The sequence below is a fragment of the Glycine soja genome, chromosome 17 (assembly GCF_004193775.1).
Source record: "Glycine soja cultivar W05 chromosome 17, ASM419377v2, whole genome shotgun sequence".
Lineage (NCBI taxonomy): Eukaryota > Viridiplantae > Streptophyta > Magnoliopsida > Fabales > Fabaceae > Glycine > Glycine soja.
In genome coordinates, this window is record NC_041018.1 from 3240471 (window position 1) to 3260229 (window position 19759).

The 19759-nt window shown below is 33.0% G+C and overlaps 5 protein-coding genes across 9 annotated transcripts; 3 read left to right on the forward strand and 2 right to left on the reverse strand.

Annotated features, from left to right (window-relative positions):
- The first annotated feature begins 245 nt into the window (after positions 1 to 245).
- On the forward strand, positions 246 to 2430 carry LOC114392645 (protein CREG1-like). 5 transcript variants are annotated; one of them, XR_003662354.1, is made up of 5 exons: positions 246 to 439; positions 519 to 828; positions 1295 to 1423; positions 1805 to 1883; positions 2020 to 2077. XR_003662354.1 is itself a non-coding variant. In XM_028353856.1 (3 exons), exons 1-3 carry the CDS (start codon positions 790 to 792, stop codon positions 2139 to 2141), a joined length of 240 nt encoding a protein of 79 aa, XP_028209657.1. In that variant the 5' UTR covers positions 446 to 789; the 3' UTR covers positions 2142 to 2430. The 5 variants fall into 5 exon arrangements, 1 of the variants encoding a protein (XP_028209657.1); XR_003662353.1 differs by lacking the exon at positions 1295 to 1423 and having other exon boundaries at positions 265 to 439; positions 519 to 538; positions 696 to 828; positions 2020 to 2430; XR_003662352.1 differs by lacking the exon at positions 1295 to 1423 and having other exon boundaries at positions 263 to 439; positions 2020 to 2430.
- Positions 2431 to 3424: 994 nt separating this feature from the next.
- Positions 3425 to 6091, reverse strand: LOC114392342 (protein TIFY 3-like). The gene is made up of 5 exons (XM_028353431.1): positions 5754 to 6091; positions 4661 to 4772; positions 4373 to 4541; positions 4160 to 4217; positions 3425 to 3851 (listed from the first exon to the last, which is right to left on the reverse strand). The coding sequence occupies exons 1-5, from the start codon at positions 5891 to 5893 to the stop codon at positions 3737 to 3739; spliced, it is 594 nt and encodes a 197-aa protein (XP_028209232.1). The 5' UTR covers positions 5894 to 6091; the 3' UTR covers positions 3425 to 3736.
- Positions 6092 to 7216: 1125 nt separating this feature from the next.
- LOC114393494 (receptor-like protein kinase) lies at positions 7217 to 7887 on the reverse strand. Its single transcript, XM_028354854.1, has 2 exons — positions 7363 to 7887; positions 7217 to 7228 (listed from the first exon to the last, which is right to left on the reverse strand). Exons 1-2 carry the CDS (start codon positions 7885 to 7887, stop codon positions 7217 to 7219), a joined length of 537 nt encoding a protein of 178 aa, XP_028210655.1.
- Positions 7888 to 11400: 3513 nt separating this feature from the next.
- On the forward strand, positions 11401 to 15222 carry LOC114391778 (hepatocyte growth factor-regulated tyrosine kinase substrate-like). Its single transcript, XM_028352726.1, has 10 exons — positions 11401 to 11608; positions 12312 to 12368; positions 12453 to 12517; positions 12868 to 13078; positions 13163 to 13260; positions 14140 to 14215; positions 14321 to 14380; positions 14465 to 14515; positions 14628 to 14706; positions 14845 to 15222. Exons 1-10 carry the CDS (start codon positions 11522 to 11524, stop codon positions 14934 to 14936), a joined length of 876 nt encoding a protein of 291 aa, XP_028208527.1. The 5' UTR covers positions 11401 to 11521; the 3' UTR covers positions 14937 to 15222.
- Positions 15223 to 16626: 1404 nt separating this feature from the next.
- LOC114392516 (E3 ubiquitin-protein ligase RHA1B-like) lies at positions 16627 to 17514 on the forward strand. The gene has a single exon (XM_028353682.1). It carries the CDS (start codon positions 16790 to 16792, stop codon positions 17306 to 17308), a length of 519 nt encoding a protein of 172 aa, XP_028209483.1. The 5' UTR covers positions 16627 to 16789; the 3' UTR covers positions 17309 to 17514.
- The last annotated feature ends 2245 nt before the right edge of the window (positions 17515 to 19759 follow it).

Consider the following 19759-nt stretch of genomic DNA (forward strand, 5'->3'; position numbering starts at 1 on the left):
ATATTATTCAAGAGTATTTTAACAGTTTACTATTATTATTCAACGAGAATGTTTTAAAGATTTTTTCTTAGCTTTTTATATTCATTAATTTCATTTTTATTTTTGAGTTAAAAATATTTATTTATTATAAATTTTAGGTTACATTACTTGTTTAGAAATAATACTAAGAAAATGAAAGAGGTAAATGTTAAAAAAAAGAAATATAATGATATTCTCGTTGAATTTTTTATTAAAAAAAAATCATACATAGTGAGGATTTATTTATTCGCCTGGAACTAGGTGGAGTGTGTTGGGATAGATTCTTAATCCAATCTAAGCCTGAGAGGCTGAAGGATAGTAGACAGAGTAAAAAAGAAAAAGATGTTCTTGTTGTTGATGTCGATCCCAAAAAAACCTGACCCAGATGATGCTCCTGCCTCAATTTCTGGGGAGTCTTAAAGTACACACATTCTCTCTCTCAACTCAACTCCTTTTATTTTCTTAATTGGAATAACACTTCAGAATTCATTTCTTTGCAGTACTATCTCAGCTGATTTGGGTGGAGCTCCCTTTCTTCACTATCCTTCTTTTTCATTTTTTCTGCTCTAAATTTCTATTCCGTATTTCTTTTGTGCTACCTTCTACATTATTGACCATTGGATTTGTTAATCTCAAATACTTACAAGTTATTGTTATGGAAAATTATCTTTATGCAGGAATGTGGTTTCATTTAGTGATGGACTACCTAATGATAAAGCTTCATTCACAGTCAGTGAATTCCCTCTTGGGACCTGTGGCAGGAGAGACCCAATGAACCCTACTTGTTCCAAAATTTCTCTAACCGCAAAGGTGTGTGAATAATTGAATTATATCCGATATGATCATGTTGGGAAAGGCAGGTTGAAACCTGCTTTTACAGCGTGTTTGGTTCCATGTTTCAGATGTTATTTTCAAAATCTAATAGTTTTAGCTTCCACATCCCAAACGTGATTTCTCCATTCTCAACGAGTTTCCAAACACACGAACATACGGCACTCTAAGAATGATCTAATTGGGGAATAGTGATGAATTGTGTCTGGACAGTCCACACAAGGACTATGTGTGTATGCTAGTATTAATTGGAATACGTCAATTCTAGTTATAACAATGTCCACTCCTTAATTAGTTCATAAGATTGCTCCTAATTGATTCTATCAAATATACATGATATGCTTCCATAAGTTGATGCTGATATCGTCACAAAAGTTGGAATGCGATTCAATTGTTATGGAATTAAGTCTGTTGTATATTGATTTGTTAATTTCAACTTGTTAAGGTCCTGCAGAAACTTCTAATCTTTTCAACACTTACCTTCAAGAACATATGATATGATGTATGGGTACTCCTAGATGGTTGGTGTAGGCATACTGGTCACATATCCAGTCCCGGTACTTATTGGACACGAGTATGTATTCAGTACTCATTACTAACTTACAAATCAGTCCATGAAATCACCAAGTTTTGTTACAGTGGTTCTACTAAATGAAACGCACTGTTACTTTGCTACCTTCAAACATTGTGCCTTTAAATATTTTTTCATACTTGAGTTAGAAGATTATGAAAACTTATCTTATGATTTAATTACTTTAGATTTTTATATTTCTATACCCACTGTACTTGTACACTAGTTTATGTAAATTTTTGCATACCTGTACTTGTATCCATACTGGCATACATGTTCTTACCAATATTCATGTAACTCTGGAAAATCATAAAAGAAACCATTTCTGGGCTTTCTCTAATATTAAGCAGGTCTTAGGAATTTGATAATCTTTCTGTGTTTCAGCTGAAATTGGTTGATGAAAAGTCAAAGGAAGCCAAAATTGCTAGAAATGCCTTGTTTTCCAAGCATCCAGAGATGAAGGGTAATTGCCTGATAACCAATGAATTAGAAGCATTCATTCTTTCTTTTGTTATGTGACTACTGCTAAATTTCAATGCTACACATAATGGTTGAAAAAAATTGATTCAGACCTTTTTGTTTTTAATATTGTTTGACAGACTGGCCTGAGGATCACCACTTTCAAGTCTTCAAATTAGAAATTGAAAATATATTTCTAATTAATTGGTTTGGTGGTCCAAAACCACTCACAGTGGAACAGTACTTACATCCCAAAATGTGAGTCATTGGTTTGGTGGTCCAAACCCCTTCACTAACATTATAGCTAAGTTCCGACAAAAAAAAAAAAAAAAATTATAGCTAAGCAGGAGATTGTTATTTTGGTCATTGTTGTAACTCATTTTTATATCTAGAGAAGGGTATCGTATTCTTAAATATCCCCTATAAAGTGGTCTATTGATATTTTGGCCATGGAAGTTGGAAGATGCTTTGTATAATATCTCATTATATCTTGAGAAGGCTATGTCGTATTCGTATCCTCAAAAATCCATTATTTTAGACGCTCGCTTCCATCATGAATTCACGTTCCACTATTATAGCCGGGACTTTTATTTTGGTGTCATAATATATAATATATAATATATACTGTTCATATGATGAACCAACCGACAAATAGTGGTGTGTAAGATTTTCTTGTTAGGGTGGATGAGTAGTTAAGATTTTCCTGATATGGGTGGGATGAATGGTTCAGCAAATTTGGTTTACTAAAATCAGTCTCATTTGAAGTATAAATTTAATTTATAGATTAAATTGTACTTTTAGAAGAAAAAAACTTAATATTTATTTATTATTTAATTTGATGATTCGACTATTAAAACATAGGAGTAATTAAATTTTTTATTTTTTAAACTTTTTTAAAATTCAAATTTTAGTCCGACAAGGTTAAGACTTCTTAATTTTTTTCATTACGATTTTAAATCCTTAAACTTTTGTTCTAAATAGTCAAAAAATTTAAACTTTCAAAAGTTTTAATTTTTAATTCTCAAACAACAATTTAAATTCATTATTTTTATTTATTTAATGAGATTTAATGGACTAAAAACAAAAAATTTCAAAAATTTAAAAACTAAAAATTTTAATGAAAAAAAAGTAAACAACATTGACCAATCAAATTATTATTTAAGAATTAAAAATCAAATTTCAAAAAAATTAAAAAAATCTTGACTAATCAAACTTTTATTTAAAGACTAAAAACAAAATTTCAATAAAGTTTAGAGATTAAAATTTTAATTAATCTTGAGCTAGATTTTTTAAGTGTGAAAGGAAAATTATATCTCGTGGCCGCTGTGCTGTAATGTTTAATTTATGCATGCTTTAATAATAAATCAGTATTATCATTCTGAAACACGCTATTTTCTTTTTAAGAAAATCATGTAAATACTAAATTTATACATATGTTGATAAAAATTCACATGAAAAATGACAGTTTTTTTCTAATACATATAATTTTCTTGAAATGTCTTATCCATGTTAAAAAAAAAAAACAAATTCAAATTGCACATGGTAGAACAGCCAAAATACGAAGCAACTTTGATGTTACAACACAATCGATAATCAATTTGTCCAAATACATTAAGGTCTACGAATAACATTTAAAAGGGGCAGGTTTTCTGAGCATAATGAATATTTTCTACGCATTATAATCCAAAATAACCCAACTTTCATGTCATAGTTGACACATTCAAGTTCACTAATTAGGCATAAAATATGGTCTCGAGAGCAATAACATAGTTATATTAGTTTCTTTGGTTCTACATGCATGCAAATGCTATTCCAGAAAGTACCACTTCACATAGAGCAGAACCAACACTAGTTGCCTTAAAGAAAGTTCAAGTTCAAGGAACCAAAATCTGGCGTGTCGTCAGGAGAAAAGTTGTTGTCTATGTTGTGAATCACTTTTTTTGTTAAGGCATAAGGGGATCTGTTAGCCAACCTTTATTCAAAAACAAAAACAAAAACAAAGTCAATAACATAATCAACATATTTGACATCAAGAGAAATGTTAGCAAAACACTCAATAACACGCTTTTTACTATTGGTTAATATTTGTTAGAAATCACAAAATTATGTGGGTCTGGCTCCTGATTTTATGAATTTCATTCATGATTAGAGACAGCACTAAACATTTTTTTTATCGCCAAATGTTAAGTTTGTTAGAATGTTAGTTTTGTTAGCAGAAACGGTGACTTTTTTCCTCTTCTTTGTTTAGAGACAGCACTAAACATGACAGGTTGTTAGTACCTGTTTATTCGCTTCTCAAGAAATCTTTGAAGTGATTGCCTTCGGGCTAGTGGAAATTCTGAAGAGGGAAATCAAATAAAAACCAAAAAAGACTTGAACTATTAGTGCATTAAAATAAAAGAGAATTTTTTAATAGTGAACACAGAATGCCACACAAGAAAGTTGTTAGATAATCATCTAATCTAAAATCTAGTACAATAACAAAAGAGTTACCATCTTGCAGCCTGCGAATGGAACTCTTGACTGATTGTGGTGAAGGCAAATTAGTAGAGTTTCCCTGTGAAGAAGAAGGGCTTTTGGGAATGAATGAAGTCAAGGGTATCCCACTCTTCATTTCAGCAGACTTAGCAGAGACAGAAGCAATCAACATTATTTCACGCACCTGTTAGTAAATAAAATATGTGAGTTGTCTCAAAATCATAACATGTATACATTCCATCATAGGCACTAACTTTTGCAATATTCATCTATCACATCATCTTTCAACAAGCTAGGAGTTACCTTTTCTGCAGGAATTCCTTCATAGATACACATTTTCCCCTTGTAGAGGATGCTAAACTGAGTTGGACTAGGAACTACTTTATTCTGTCCAGATGATGGCACTGCCACTGGCCTGAAGGGGAAAGCACACAGTATTTAATTATCCATAAGTTTGACATTGATAGAGACTGTATGTGACTTGATTTTTCAAGAATTACATTTTGCTTTCCTACATTTTCTAGATTGGTAAACAATGTATTCAATGATTGATTGTGAAGTCTCAACAACTCACTATAAGTAGGTTCTTTGGGATGTTGCTTGTGAGACCAAAATATATGTATCAAGATACTAGACTTGACAAGGTTAATTAAATAAGTGTGAAGTCAAAGGTTGAAAAACAGAATTTTTTTTGCATCTAATTCCATCTTAGGGAAGCTTATCTTCCCGGAGGCTTTATCCTTTTTGTCATTTTTTTCCCGAAGGGAAAAACAGCAACAGCTTTTATTTTTCAAGCAACAAATTCTCCCTTCTTCATTTTGTACTTTGAAATTCGGGAATGTGTATTGAAATTCCCAAAAACATGTTTCTTACTTTTATCCAAGCATAGCCTAAATCAAACTTCTCCTGTAAGATTAAATCAGCTTATGCACCAACTTTTTTAGAAGATCTCTCGTCTAACCTCTCCAAAACTTGAGGTTCATAAGTTAATTTTAATTTATAGGATAAATTTGATTCATTTTACCTCTTATTTTCTTCAAAAAAAAATATTCATTCAAAAGTTTATCCAAATTGGCCCAAAATCCATTTTCAGACATGGATGTCTTCTTTTCATGAACTAAATCCCCATAAAAAATGCCGAATCTAAGACCAAATAGGTTCCCATATCACACTAAGTATAGTCTCAACAGAAACTTGAAACCTTTAACCAAACAAGGAGTCACCCAGTTGGGTAAATGCACATCGAAAGGGGTAAAAAAGGACACAAGAAATAAGTCATCAAATAAGGAAACACAACATGGGGTTGTGGGTGAGGGAATATAATATACATAGAAATAGAGAAATAAACATAAACACGTTAAGACTTAAGACACAACAAAAACACACACACACACACCTTGTAGCAGAGAAATGCATCACCGACCCATCATCATTCATGTTATGGCCACGCCTTCCATCACCACTACTACCAAGAGCAGTCTCCATAACAGAAGGATAAGCCTTCCACCCTCCTGCCTCGGGGTTCACACCAGCCATGATTGGAAAGAAAAAATTAAAAAAAGCGACTTTTTTTTTGTATTGTATGGCTCAGGAGCAAGTGGGGGGTGTGGATTTGCAAGATTTGTTGCTAATTGCACTTTTTTTTTAACACTTGTGTGCAAGAGGAAGAAGAGGCTCTCATTGATTCCAGAGGCTGTGCTGGTCCCACACTGCTCCAACTCCACCGTTTCCTCGTGCCCATTTTTCATAACAAGCACGAGCTTTTTATGCTTCAATTCATTTCCCACTTAATCTCCACTTTAGATACATCTATTTAAAAATTAAATTAAATACAGAGTTGTCTGTTTCTTGCACGTCATAATCCACAGGCTCAGTTAAAATCTCAATTTTGGCCTTGGAAACTTCTGTTGTAATATTTAATTTGTTGGATCAAATTAGACAAAAAAAAAAGAAAGCCTTTGAACTTTCAACTATAACTTTTTTTTTTGAAAGAATTTAGCAAAACCAAATAACATGCATAATTAACTGTTCTTTAAAAAAAAAAAAACTGTTCCTTAAAATTGTTTACGGTATCAAATAAAAAGTACGCATTTGAAAATGAATTTTTTTTATTTGTAAAAATTAAATATGATATTATAAAATTTACCTCACTTACATATTTTATCTTATTTAATCAATTAAACTAAATTTTTTGACAAAATAAAATTTAAAACACATTTTAAGACGACATCTGACATAGTCCAATCTAAAATAATATCTTAGTATCTATTTTTAATTCTCACGAATAAAAAATAGTTAATATAAATTACACCAATCTAAAATAATCCCTCTCCATATGTGTGTGGAACTATGCTTCCTCAGCTTAAGTTGTATAAGTATTGGAATTATGCTTTACTTTTCACATTAACAAGGTGAAACGGTTTTGCTCAACAAATTTACAGAAAGAATCCATAAGTTTTGCCAATAATGTTTCCGGTACATTTGACAAAGAGGTTGTTGATGACGATGAGAGGCCAACCAAAACTTTAAATTACTAGAGTACGATGATCTACATGAAAGCGTATGAACATTGAACAGACAGGCGGTGGCATTAGAAATTCTTGGTTGTAGTTATTTTGCAGCTGGAGTTACTTACGTGGGTTTTTTTTGGCCATAATTAATGATTATTTATTAATGACTAATGAGCTTATGACATTCTAGTTGACTCCAAGTGTAAACACTTTTTATGTGTGTGATAATTTTTCCGCTTTTGTATTTATTATTCGAATGAATAAGTATTTTGGTTCCTGACTTTGATTTCTTTTGTAAATTAGTTCCTATCTTTGCATAAATTTTGTAAAATGGTTCTTGTCGTTAAATTTAAAAGTAACACTGTTAGTGAAGTGTATTGTTAGCAATTTTAGTGTCACATCGACCATCTAACATGACAAATTATCCCAGATTGTGACACGTAGACTGGACTTTGATGTAAAATTTGAAAAGTTGTCAAATATTTTCTTCTTCACCTGCTTCTTCTTCCTCGAATTAGGGTTTCTAAAACTTTTCTCCTCTGAATTCCAACATGGTGCAATATAACCAATTGTACTCGGAACATAAATGGAAGAAGCATCGGAAGCAGAAGAAGATTGATCCAGAAGTTTGGCAATACCAAAGTCAACAATGTGAGGCTCCATATCAGAGTCGAGAAGTATATTGCTTGGCTTGATGTCTCGGTGCAATATGGGAGGATCGCAGTCATAATGGAGATAAACCAATCCATGAGCAATTCCAACAGTTATCTTATTCCTGACATTCCACTCTAAGGTTAGTGGTGGTGTCTTTCCATGCAAAACATCGTCAAGACTTCCATTTGCCATGTTGCTGAACAAAATTATACCATAATATTTTCTCAACCAAAAGTCTTTCAATTTTACCAGATTTCGATGCCGAATTTTCCCAAGGGTTTGAATTTCTCTAGCCATGCTCAAGTTCTTACCTTTGCTCGCAGCAAATCCTATCTTCTTTGCAGCAAAAGCTTTGTCTAGACCCATCAGGACTTTATAAACAACTCCATGGGCTCCTCTGCCAATAATATACTAATTATTTAGGTTTTCTGTAGCCTCCATGACTTTGTTCAGAAGGGAAGAAGAACCCCCTTCAGCAAAGATATGGACTTCCTGATAAGCTTTTGCAACAGCCAAACAACAAATATTAAGGACCCAAGAGCTATCATCACAATTTTAACTTTACAGAGGCTTTTCTTATGTTTAGTAGATTTGTCATCACATGGTTTTATATAGGGGTGGGTAAGCGGGCCGGCCCGCCTTGCGTAAGGCCCGCTCGCATAAGCACACATTGACAACGAACTGGACCAGTCCATCCCACATTCTTATACAAACCTAATAAATTGGTCCGTCCCGTGGGTCAAACGGGCCGGTCCACGGGCCTAGTTTTAAAAGAATTTTAATTTCAATAAAAATACAACACAATCAAATTAAGTTCAACACAAATGTAAATAAAATATCAACAATTAGTCAATTATATCAATAAAATAAATAATATCTTAACAAAAGAAAATTCAAGCAATAAATCTAAAATATGAAACTTAAACATCTCCAACAACAAATGATTCCATATTTGAAGTAGCTTGAGCTTTCTCTATCTCCACATCTTCATATTCTTTTCCTAAAACTCAAAACGATAATAAATATTAGAATCAACTTAAGTTAAGTGATTAAAAGACAACAATTATTACACATTATTTACCTTGCTCATCAAATCCTAGTAACCAAATTTTAATACATATCAAGGTTTGCACATTATCACCAAGAAGCCTAGTTTGATATTTGTTAAACACCCGTGAGCCAATACTAAATGCCGATTTGGAAGTCATAGTTGTAATTTAGATGCTCAAAATATCACAAGCCAGCAATGAAAGATTCGGATTAAGTAAGATTCTTAAGGTGTTGTAGTTGATGGAATTCTCAAACCATGGATTAAGCGGGTTTAGGGGAAACTCGCGGACCTCGCGGGTCAAACCCGCACAGTCCGCAGGTTAAGCGGGACGGGCCCAAAAACATTGCATAACTATGGACTATTTAAAAAAATCGGTCTGCTACCGGCGCGGACCGCAAACCCTGCGTGCCAATCCATGGACCTGTGTCCGTTTATCTACCCCTAGTTTTATAGAGCTTCTTTCAATGCAAGCCAAGCCATCATACCTGGTACATAAGCCAGGATTGCCCAAAAATAATGACAAGGGAGACTTGAGCAACTTCATTAGCCTCTTTGGTACATGACCGTGGAAAGAATTGTATGAAATATTGACTTAAGCTAAGGAGAGGAGTTTGCCAATAACTTCTATACTCCTATCAACTTGTTTTGAGACAGATCCAGTCTTTGCAATTTTTTCAAGTTTCCAATCTCTACAGGAATGCCACCTATCAGCCCATTTGAACTTAGATTCATACCATACATCAAATTCTACAATGCTCCAATCGATCTGGGAATTCTGCCACCAAACATATTGCCACTAAGTTGTACTTTAGAAAGCATTTTGAATTCCGACAAGAAAGCTGAGACAATTTGTCACGTTGGATAGTCTATGTGACACTAAAATTGCCAACAATGCACCTCACTAACGGCGTTATGTTTAAACTTAACGACAATGACTATTTTGCAAAACTTATGCAAAGGTAAAGACTATTTTTTACATTTCAAAAAGATAGGGACTAATTTGCAAAAGAGATCAAAAGTCAGAGACCAGAATAACTATTTACTCTTTATTATATCAAAATTATTTTTCACTTTTTAACATAATTATTTATTATTATTTCTCTTTTGTTTATCATAACTATTTAAAAATTGGGTAAAAATGAAAACATAATTAAAAAACATATTATTTAATATTTTTTGAATTTATAAATATTTTTTAAAAACTAAACAAGTAAAAAGAAACATAAAGATAACTTGTCTATTGAGAGCTCCATTGAGTTTATTTATTTTAGAAAATCGAGAGGATAAATGTTGGAAATATTTTCGTCAATGAATTATAAACATACTACACAAGTGAATTTGATATCATATTTTATTTAAAATCTTAAAACATTAAGTTTGCAGGTCTTTCACTTCATATGTCATTGAACTTGTTCCTACTCAATATAAAACTTCACCTTCACAATGCATTCCAACAAAATATTACTCCTTTAGTTTTTTTTTTCTAATTCATCACGACAGTAAATTAAAAAATTAGTGAAGTTTTTCATTTATTTTACTTCAAAAATATGTATTATATCCTTTATTGTTTTTGTAATAATTTCTTATTAATTAATTAATTAATTTCACATTCATTTGTGCACTTAAAATTTCCTCTTCTATTATAACTATGTTATTTAAGAATTAACAAAATTGTAATTGTAATACATTGAAGCATTTAAAAAAGACTTAATTGAAACTTTGATAAATAAAAAGAACATTCTAAATAAATAAAAGGAGCAAATTGATAATTAAGCTTATAGATATAGAAATAGTTAGGGTGGGAGGGTAAACTTGTAGTTTCCTAAATTACAAAACATGAGTGAAAATAGTAAAAAAGGATGTGAGAGTTCACAAGCCGCTCCCATGTAACACATTAACCGGTTTTCACCATGGACCCAAAGATTCAACTCTTGGACCTTTTTTTGCTTTAATCATAAGGTGAGAGTTAAGAAGCCCCTCGGGAATTACTTTGCGCACTTATCTTTTTTCTTGTACACCCAAAAAATTTTGATCTTTTCCAAAATTACCCCTAGCAGACTTACGGATCCGTGATCCATAAACTTATGAATTTATAATCCACAGGCTTACAGATTGACAATCCATATGTACCAAAATTAACTATCACAAATTTTTTATGTAAATTTATATGTTCATTAAATATACATTAGAAATTTTAATGTTATATATAGTAACATTAATTATTTTATAACATAATTGACCTGCTAGTTTAGTTGGTTAAAAATCGTGTTAATAACTTGAAAGTCACAAGTTCGAATCCTGCATTGGCAATTCATAAATCCGTATGAAAATCCGTAAGCTTGCATATTACAAATTCATAAGTTTGCCAAGGGTAATTTTGGAAAAAACAAAAAATTTGTTGGGTGTACAAGAAATAGTTGAGTGTGCAAAGTAATTCCCAAGCCCCTCCCATGTAACAACACATTATCTAGTTTTCATCATGGACCCAAAGATTCAACTCTTGGACCTTTTTGCTTTAATCATAAGGATTTAGAGTTATGGTTTTCCATATTACTCAATCCAAATTATGAAACCATAACTTTGAATCCCAAATTCGAAGGGTGAGGATGTTGTGCTGGTGACAAAAAGATGCTGAGGGAAGGGATTAGTGGCGATGACAAGAATGGGCAATGCGGTTAAGAGGAAGATGGGGAGGATGGGGAGGAAAAGAGAGTGGGCGAGAGGTGAGGGGGAGAAGGGTAAGGTGTGAACATTTTAAATTTAGGGGTGCACAAAAAAAAACGTGGTGCATAAAGCAATTGCCTAATGATAATCCTCTCTAGAGCAAGAAAAAACAAAATGTTATTCCTGATCCTCTTTGGAGAAATGAATTGATCCCAGGGGCTCTGTGATTTGATCAGCAGATAGAGATTGAAAATTTGCAGCGAAAAGGGAAAGAAAGAGAAAATCATGTCAACAGCAGAAGCTCCTCCTTCTTTCCAAGAAGCAGCGCGATGCGTTGTCTGCAATTGCAGTTTCAACACTTTCAGAAGAAGGGTAACGTATTGATCTCTCATCTTCTTCATCTTCATTGTTCATTCCCAATTTCGGAATTTGCGCTTTTCATTCTAACTTGTTCTGCCCTCTCTTTCGATATGTATATATTAAACTTTAACACTTTGCTGTATGCTTAGTGATTTCGGGATCTTCATTTACATTTAGATGCAAAATACTAGCTGTTTCAATCCGTGGTGTTGGTTACAGTTTTTCTTTAAGGATATAAGAACGAAATTTATCAGTTAATAATCTAAGATTAAGAAATAAGAATGACAAGTTTTGAAATTGTCCCAAATTTACAGTACCTGCTACTTATTGATTATTTAATCTTCCATACAGAATGAGCCATGGATATTAAACGTTGTATTGATCATGGTGCGTAGGATTTCGTTAAACAATATGTGCATCGAGTTTGATTTTTATATATTTTTTAGTGTTTTAGACCAACATTCAATAAGAATTTATCTTATGGCCGTGTTATATCAATGAATACAGTAATGTGATAAAAATAAAATAGTTAAAATCTATTGGATGTCTGTGTAAAAATAGTTCACACTGATGGTGTATATAAACTAAACTCTAAATTTTACTATCTCACATTTTTTTTATTCATAACACCACTTACATGAAATTCAGTTCATTCTGAAAATTTTCCAGTTTGGGAAATGACTATACTATATGCTTCTATGTGATGTGTATGCAGCACCACTGTCGATCCTGTGGGAGAACATTGTGTAATGAACATTCATCAAATCAAATGGTACGATGTTCTACCCTTGGTTTAGGATATCAATGCAAGTGTTTATCCTTGATGAACTTCATATTGTGATATATTTCTATGTAGGCTTTACCACAATTTGGCCTTTACTCAAATGTCCGAGTATGTGCTGATTGTTTCAACAACTTGCGGTAAATTACTTTCTCACAAACTTCATAGAATTTGCTTTTTACTATTTTTCAATTGGCTACAAAATATTTTTCTGTTTGCACTAAAAACTCTTTAACTAAGCTAAGAGCCTAAGATGTATTTGCAAAAAAAGAAGAGCCTAAGATTTATTCATAACTCTATACCACGTAAGTTGGGGATGCTGACAGACAATTTTTAACTTCTGTTCGCTTATGTTTCTCCTTTTACTTGTCAATTTGGCCTTCCTTTACTAGTATTTTCTTTTTCCTTTCTTGTAATAGTATTGTTATTTTCTACTTTAGATCAATATTATCTAGGAATTGTTTGCATTACATCTTCTAATTTGGCACAGGTCTGGGAAGGATGAACCACAGACTTCTTCAGACGGAGTAAACAGTGTGACAGATACAATTTCTAAATTAGATATCAACGCAAATGTTGATTCAAAATCCATACTAACTGCAGAGACTAAGCTTTTGTCAGGCATTAAAGAGTGTAAATGTGGAATGCCACTTTGCATTTGTGAAGCTCCAACCCCTTCCTCTGATGCATTCCCCCAGCAGGTAATAATTCTTAATATCATCTACTTTTTTTATGCAATCGACAAACTCACTGTTTTCTGTTTATCCTTTGTGACGGAACCGAAGAAACCCAATCCAGTTATTGCTGCTCCATCAAATCCTAAACCTAAGAAGACAGATACTGTTCCGAAAATTAGAAGCTCCATTTCAACTAGTAAATTTAGGTAAGGACTGATTAACTGATATCTGTTTTTTTCTGGAAAAATTTATATTTTAACCAGTCTTATACCTTAGCGCATAGTTTCAACATGTAGTGGTTTCCATCTAAGGGTAATGATCATTCTCCAGCTTGTGTTAACAAAAACCTGATAACTTGTAGAGTAAAAGAAAGGAATTTCTTGTGTTCATTACTTGATTTCCATTGTCATGTCTTGTTCCTATAGTAGTACAAAGTTTTAGAAGCTCATTAGTGTTAGGACTTAAGGAGAATATGAGCCCTTGCTTTGAAGTGAAATTGAATTTCCAGTTGACCTGAAATTATATTCTTGTGTTGATTACTTGATTTCCATTTTCATGTCTTGCTCCTATACTAGTACAAAGTGTTATAAGCTCATCAGCATTAGGAGAACAGGAGCCCTTCCTTTGAAGTGGAATTGAAGTTCTAGTTGACCTGATATGGTAACAGGGAAGGTATATCATTTTCCCTGTCCTATCATCTGAAACCCATAAACTGAGCAAGCAAGCAATTTCTACAAAATTATGGAGGGGATTTCTGTCTAAATATTCTTGAATAGAATTATAATTATAATTATAATCTAGCCATAGACACCACTAGATATGGTAACAGCTTAAGATGGTTTTTTGTTATTCTTCTATTCCTTCTTGTGAATATGACAAATGAACTGAAGTCATACAGTATGTTTATGTGCAGAATTTGGTATATTTAGTATGCTGACATTTTTTTTAAGATATTGTATATTTATAAAGTAATCACAAGTCTCATAATTCATTATGTCTAAGCTCATAAAATGTTCATGAGTTAATTTTGCTCTTGCATGATTTATGATATAATTAATTGATAGTTTATGTTGCAAAATTTACAGTTCTATGTTTAACGTTGGTCATGTAACTAATGGTACCTCAGACAGACCCCAGATTGATTATGAAGTTACTGGAGAGGTAAATGTTTTTGTGGTTTAAATTTAAACAATTACTTGTATGCATTGTGCAGAACAATCTTGGATGTTGAAAGTCATATATGTTGAACTGATTGTGACCTTTCAGGGTTTAAGAGAAGCAATAAAAAATAGTGACGTTGCTGCTGTTAAGAAACTTCTTAATGAGGTTTGTCCCTTTCAAATTTGACACTCACCTTTATAGTTTTTTGTTTTTTTTGGAAGTAGTATTCATGGATTCTAAAATGTGCAGGGTGTGGATGCAAATTACAGGGACAAGCAAGGACTGTCTTTATTACATTTGGTACCTCTCTCACTCGTTTACTTGTTTGCTCATGACTGTGCAATGTGCATGCATGAACATAATTCTCTTTTCTTAATCATATGGTGGTAACCTATTTTAATATTCTCTGTAGGCTGCAGTCTTCAATCAAACTGATATAGTTTTCATTCTCATGGATTCGGGGGCAAGCCTGGAATACAGAAATGCACAAGGCAATTAATCTTTTCTCTTTCTAGAATTCAGCCACTTATAATATTGTTTTTGCTGTTGCTCTAGTGCAACTGCAAAAAATATAATAATATGCAGCAAAATTGTGGAATGCAAAACCTAACTGACTGTTTCTTATTCAGGAGAAACACCTTTAGATTGTGCACCAGCTACCTTGCAATACAAAATGCGAAAGAAGATGGAGGAAGGTGGAGCAGTGGACCAAAGCATTTGAACAATCTATTACTTTTATCAGTGTTCTTTTTATGCAGTCCTCCCAAAGAGAGCTTCAAATATTACCACTGTCTAAAGCTCCTCTGTTACCAGAACAAAAAATTTCGCCTTCTGTATAATTGTGACAGAGGAGTTCAATTCATCTTGGCAGACTAAGTATGCAGACCTATATAAGACATATCTTTGTCAGCTGCGCAACTTGGGCAGTATTACTATTCAGCTTGTAAATTTCTTTGGTCTGTGACATAAGAGCATTTTTAAATATGTGCATCTTTGTATTGTTGAGTTGAGCTGTCTTAATTTCTTCCACCACATGCAGTCATAAATGTGGAATTCTAAATTAAAAAGGGTTTAAGAATGATGTGGTATGAAAATCCCGTTTTGTGTCCTGGTCATTTTTTCTCTCTTCTGCTGCAAGCTATGTGAGTCATAGTTGACTGTGATCCTCTCTCTTTATGGCCTATTCCGGCACTTTCGTTCCTCCACTCATGCGCTTCCTTTCCTGTTTGTCATGTTCATCGTACTTCTTAATCAAATTGTGGTAATGAACTGTGCATATAGGTTGGATCTGACTAGGATGTCAGGAATCTACACATGCAATGGGGCCATTGTGACGTTTCGTGATCATGTAAAAAAGCAACCTGGCTTGGTCTTGTCCCCTTTATCTTTCACCTAACAAATCTCATTATTTCAACAACTGAATCAAATTATGTCGAAATTGATGGCAACGAAAAGTTCATTAAGCAATATTTTTATTAAAGTTAAATTTGTCAATCAAAATTATATTAGAGTGCACTCTATGTTTCAAGAGGCTTATAAGCTTATAACTTGCAAGCACGATGACTTGCTACAATAAAAAAAAGTTCATGGATGTCCTTCAATTTATTAGATTAAATATTAATTTAGTTTGTAATGTGCGACTGGTCTAAAAAATTTTACATAATAAAAATTAAACACGATTCATATGCTAAAAAAATAAGTTTTGGTACATGTTTTCTTTTTTCTTTTTTTTCCACATCTTTTTTTAGTGCAGAAAGATCTAAGCGTTAAACAAATTAATTTATATGCATCATTGGTATATACAGTTAACTAATTATTTGGAGGTTTTTTAAGGTAATTATTATAAAAATCTAATAAATTTATGATTGAATGGAAAAATAGAATATTTCCCCTTAAAACTGAGTTGAATGAAATTCATTCAGATACTATTTCATATGCAGAAGCGTAATATCTAAAAATAGAGAAGCAAAAAGATATTAATAATAATTAATAGAATCTGAAGATCCATTACCATACCTGATGATGCAACTGTATTAGTTGTATTGATAAAGAAAAATACCATGCGTTAACCCATCCCTCCTCACAGTGGCCCCTAATCACACGCGGAAGAGTCTGAACGACTAGTCGGTGATGAGGACCCTTTATTCCTAATCACAAAAGGACGGTGGATAAAACATTTAATAACAAAAATAACAACGATAATTTGAAAAGGCAAAGCAAGCAAAAGGAAAGGCCACAGTCTAAATGTGTAAGATGCTAACGTGTTTACACGATAAAATAATTTATTTAATCATTTAATTTTTATTGTGTAAAAAAAATTAAATTAATAATAATTTGATCAATTAAATTAATATTTAATTCAATAAGTTAGATAATATTCTGTATTATATCTAACAGGAAAAGCAAAGAAGAGAGTGAAAGTAAAAGGAAAGCTAAAAAGAGCAGAGTAGCCTCCACTGCACCACCATCATATTTTGGCTTTATAAAAAAGCCATAGAACTCATTAGAACTTCCCCCTTTCCCCTTTCTTCTTCTTCTCTCTCATTTCATTTCCTTGATTATAGCTTTCAATTAATGGGCTTCTACGCTGAAGATCCTCTCTCAGGCTTGACAATAGGCCAGGCCATATATGAGGTAGCTCTCATGATTGCAGTTCTGAGATGGGTCTTGTGCTTGATCTTCAGAGTGATCAACGACAGAAGAACAACACAATCCGACGAGACCCCAACACCAGAACCATGTTCTCAGATGACAAGGGACAAGGACAGCATTCTTTTGCTGACGACTTTCGGAGAGATTAAGGAGAGGCTTCCAGAGACAGAGGAGACGTGTGCGGTGTGCCTGAGCCAGCTGAGCGTGGAGGACGAGGTTAGGGAGCTCATGAACTGCTACCACGTGTTCCACAGAGAGTGCATAGACAGATGGTTGGAACACGAACACGAGAATCACAGCGCCACGTGTCCTATCTGCAGGGCTCCTTTGCTCAGTTCTTCTTGCCACCACAGCTCTGCCACGTGTCTGCCTCCTCCTCAGCCTAGTTGGGCTGTGGAGAGACTCCTCTATCTCTTTGGAGATGATCTGCTTCCTTGTTAGTTACTTGTTTTCTTTGTAGATTGTGCAGAAAAAAAATAGTTTAGGGGATTCATTATTTGTTATGTTTATCATCTGAGCCTTGTAATTGTTGCTTGCTGCCACAAAATAACTAAACTAAGACACAAACTAGCTTCCTGTTTGTGTGTGTGTATATACATATATTTTTCACATTTGACTAATATTAATGTTGCCTTTAATCTCTTCAATTCTTCAGCTTTATGGCTTGTCTGTTTATTGTAAAAGGAACAAATGGCCTTCTTGTGCTGTTTTCCTTTTGCCCCTCCGTTTGATCACACTGGCTTAGAGGCTTAGACTAGTTTTTTTTTTTTCCTTGTCTGTTCTGTTATAGTACGTTTAATTAAATCACAATTTAAGGTGTATCAAAGTGAAAATAGTGTTATTGAAGTTGTATTGGATAGGCCAATTCACTTGGTGAATCAGTTTAGTGACCAATTCCTGTAGCCCGGTGGATAAATCGGTTAGAACTCAACTAACTGTAATTCGGGTTGCACTAGTTTGTGGTGAGGAACTTGTAAAACGAACCAGGTTTTAGTGCAAGTCTCATTAACTACTAATATACCTACCACTCTAAAGCCATCTCCAAACGTGATTCTAAGAGGAGTTTTTAGAAATTGGAATTTCGTTTTGAGTTTCTATCATTGTAACTTATTGATGTGGCTGTCAGATGTAGAACCGAAACTGGAACCTTCTCATCAGTCATCATTCTAATGGTGTTTTACTGGTAGAGCTAGTGGGGATAACGCAGTATCTTAATTAGATTAACGATTAGATTGAATAATACCAGGTGAAGGAGTTATATTTTTCATATAACAACTCATACAAGACATACAACAACATTTTTTGTGTCTATTTTACATGTCATATTTTTCTCTCTTAATTGTAATACAAATAACATTTTTAATAAATGAAATACACTCTCCAAGACAAAGGTTCGGTTATGAAAATGCACCATTTGCTGGAATGACAAAATCACTTTTTATTTGAAGGGTTAACACTGTCAGGTGTAGGTAATTTATCAGCACTAGCACACATTCCTTTCACAATTCTGATTTTCTCTATCTCTTTTTCTTAGTGTCTTTTTACGATCATCCTCTCTTTATATTTCTTTTTTTCCCTTTCCATTGCATTATCCATCACATCTCTCGTTTTTTTTCTTCCTTTTCTTTCTTCCTCACATGTATGATCTATCTCACAAGTCACACCCACAAAGGGACATCATAGGTGATAGGACCATTCTTCCTTTTTAACACATTGTTTTATTTCTCAAGTGCTGCATTGCATGTAGTTCCACTAAATGGAGTAAGTAATGAAATTTAGGTGTAATTCACAAAATAACAGAGAATGTAATGAAAGTGTTAAAGAAGTATTCCTCTTTCTTTTGCTAAACTTGTTTGTGAATGATAGAATTTAGAAGCTTGAATCTGTTAACGGCTCAATAGAGATAGGTAATATGATAGGTAACTCTTCTCGAGCTTTTTGGAATAAAGCAAATGATTCATTTCTTCAATTATTGAGCAAGAGTACTAACATAATGACATAAGAAAAGAACAAAACTTAGACACTCACTGACATATCGCTCTTGGTTCGATGTCTAAAAAGTTCATATGCGCATCATATTCTAATTTCTAACCATAGTAGATAAAAAGAGATCGTACAAAATATAAGAATGCTACTTTGTTGGTATGATATTGGCATCATACTCCAGCACGTAAATATAACCCACCCCGTCCCACGCATAACTATAAACACTTAAGGATATGTTTGGATATAAGCTAGAAGTATTTTTGAGAATTTTTTATTTATTGAAAATATAGAGTTCATAGAGAAGCTCTTGAGAACATTTTTAGCTTTATATCAAAACATACTCTTAATGTCCTGTTTGTAGTCTTTTTTTTTCTTCCATTTTTTCCTTGCTTTCTATGAATTGAAAATCATACTGACTCGACTCAATCAACTATTTTATAATTTTGTCTGATTAATAGTAGTATATTAAATGTTTTATTTGTAGTATTATTTTACGTTTCAGCAATAATGATTTAGTTTATATCCCGATGACATTATGCTTTCTAAGATGAAAGTGTAAGTGCTTGATGACATTTAAAAATATGAATGTGCAACAGCAGCTCAATAGACATAAGCAAATCTTTTTTCCCCTGCTTTTGGAGCAAATAAAATAAAATGACGAGCAAGAGTTCAGTATGTTGGGATAATAACAAAAGTAAAAAATCAGACAGCCACCAAATCACATTTAATCAACGGCTTGGCAAAGCCATTCCATAAAAAATAGAGAGGTTATTACGTTAGTGTTTGACACGCCAACAAAAATATAATAAAATGAAGTATAATGGGGTATTCTTGTTTTATTATGTCTTTTTTTTTTTGTGAAAATATTCTTGTTTTATATACTATATAATTTTTTTAGTTTCTCAA

Excerpts from the sequence above, each read along its gene's own strand:
- LOC114392342 (XM_028353431.1), bottom strand. The coding sequence starts at position 5,893 with ATGGCTGGTGTGAACCCCGAGGCAGGAGGGTGGAAGGCTTATCCTTCT. Across the intron at positions 4,542-4,660 it reads AAGGAATTCCTGCAGAAAAG|GTGCGTGAAATAATGTTGAT; the intron begins GTAACTCCTAGC and ends ATTTACTAACAG. Across the intron at positions 3,852-4,159 it reads CTTGAGAAGCGAATAAACAG|GTTGGCTAACAGATCCCCTT; the intron begins GTACTAACAACC and ends TTTTGAATAAAG.
- LOC114392645 (XM_028353856.1), top strand. The coding sequence starts at position 790 with ATGAACCCTACTTGTTCCAAAATTTCTCTAACCGCAAAG. Across the intron at positions 829-1,804 it reads AAATTTCTCTAACCGCAAAG|CTGAAATTGGTTGATGAAAA; the intron begins GTGTGTGAATAA and ends TCTGTGTTTCAG. Across the intron at positions 1,884-2,019 it reads CAAGCATCCAGAGATGAAGG|ACTGGCCTGAGGATCACCAC; the intron begins GTAATTGCCTGA and ends ATTGTTTGACAG.
- LOC114393494 (XM_028354854.1), bottom strand. The coding sequence starts at position 7,887 with ATGGGTCTAGACAAAGCTTTTGCTGCAAAGAAGATAGGATTTGCTGCG.
- LOC114392516 (XM_028353682.1), top strand. The coding sequence starts at position 16,790 with ATGGGCTTCTACGCTGAAGATCCTCTCTCAGGCTTGACAATAGGCCAG.
- LOC114391778 (XM_028352726.1), top strand. The coding sequence starts at position 11,522 with ATGTCAACAGCAGAAGCTCCTCCTTCTTTCCAAGAAGCAGCGCGATGC. Across the intron at positions 14,516-14,627 it reads GACTGTCTTTATTACATTTG|GCTGCAGTCTTCAATCAAAC; the intron begins GTACCTCTCTCA and ends TATTCTCTGTAG. Across the intron at positions 14,707-14,844 it reads GGAATACAGAAATGCACAAG|GAGAAACACCTTTAGATTGT; the intron begins GCAATTAATCTT and ends TTTCTTATTCAG.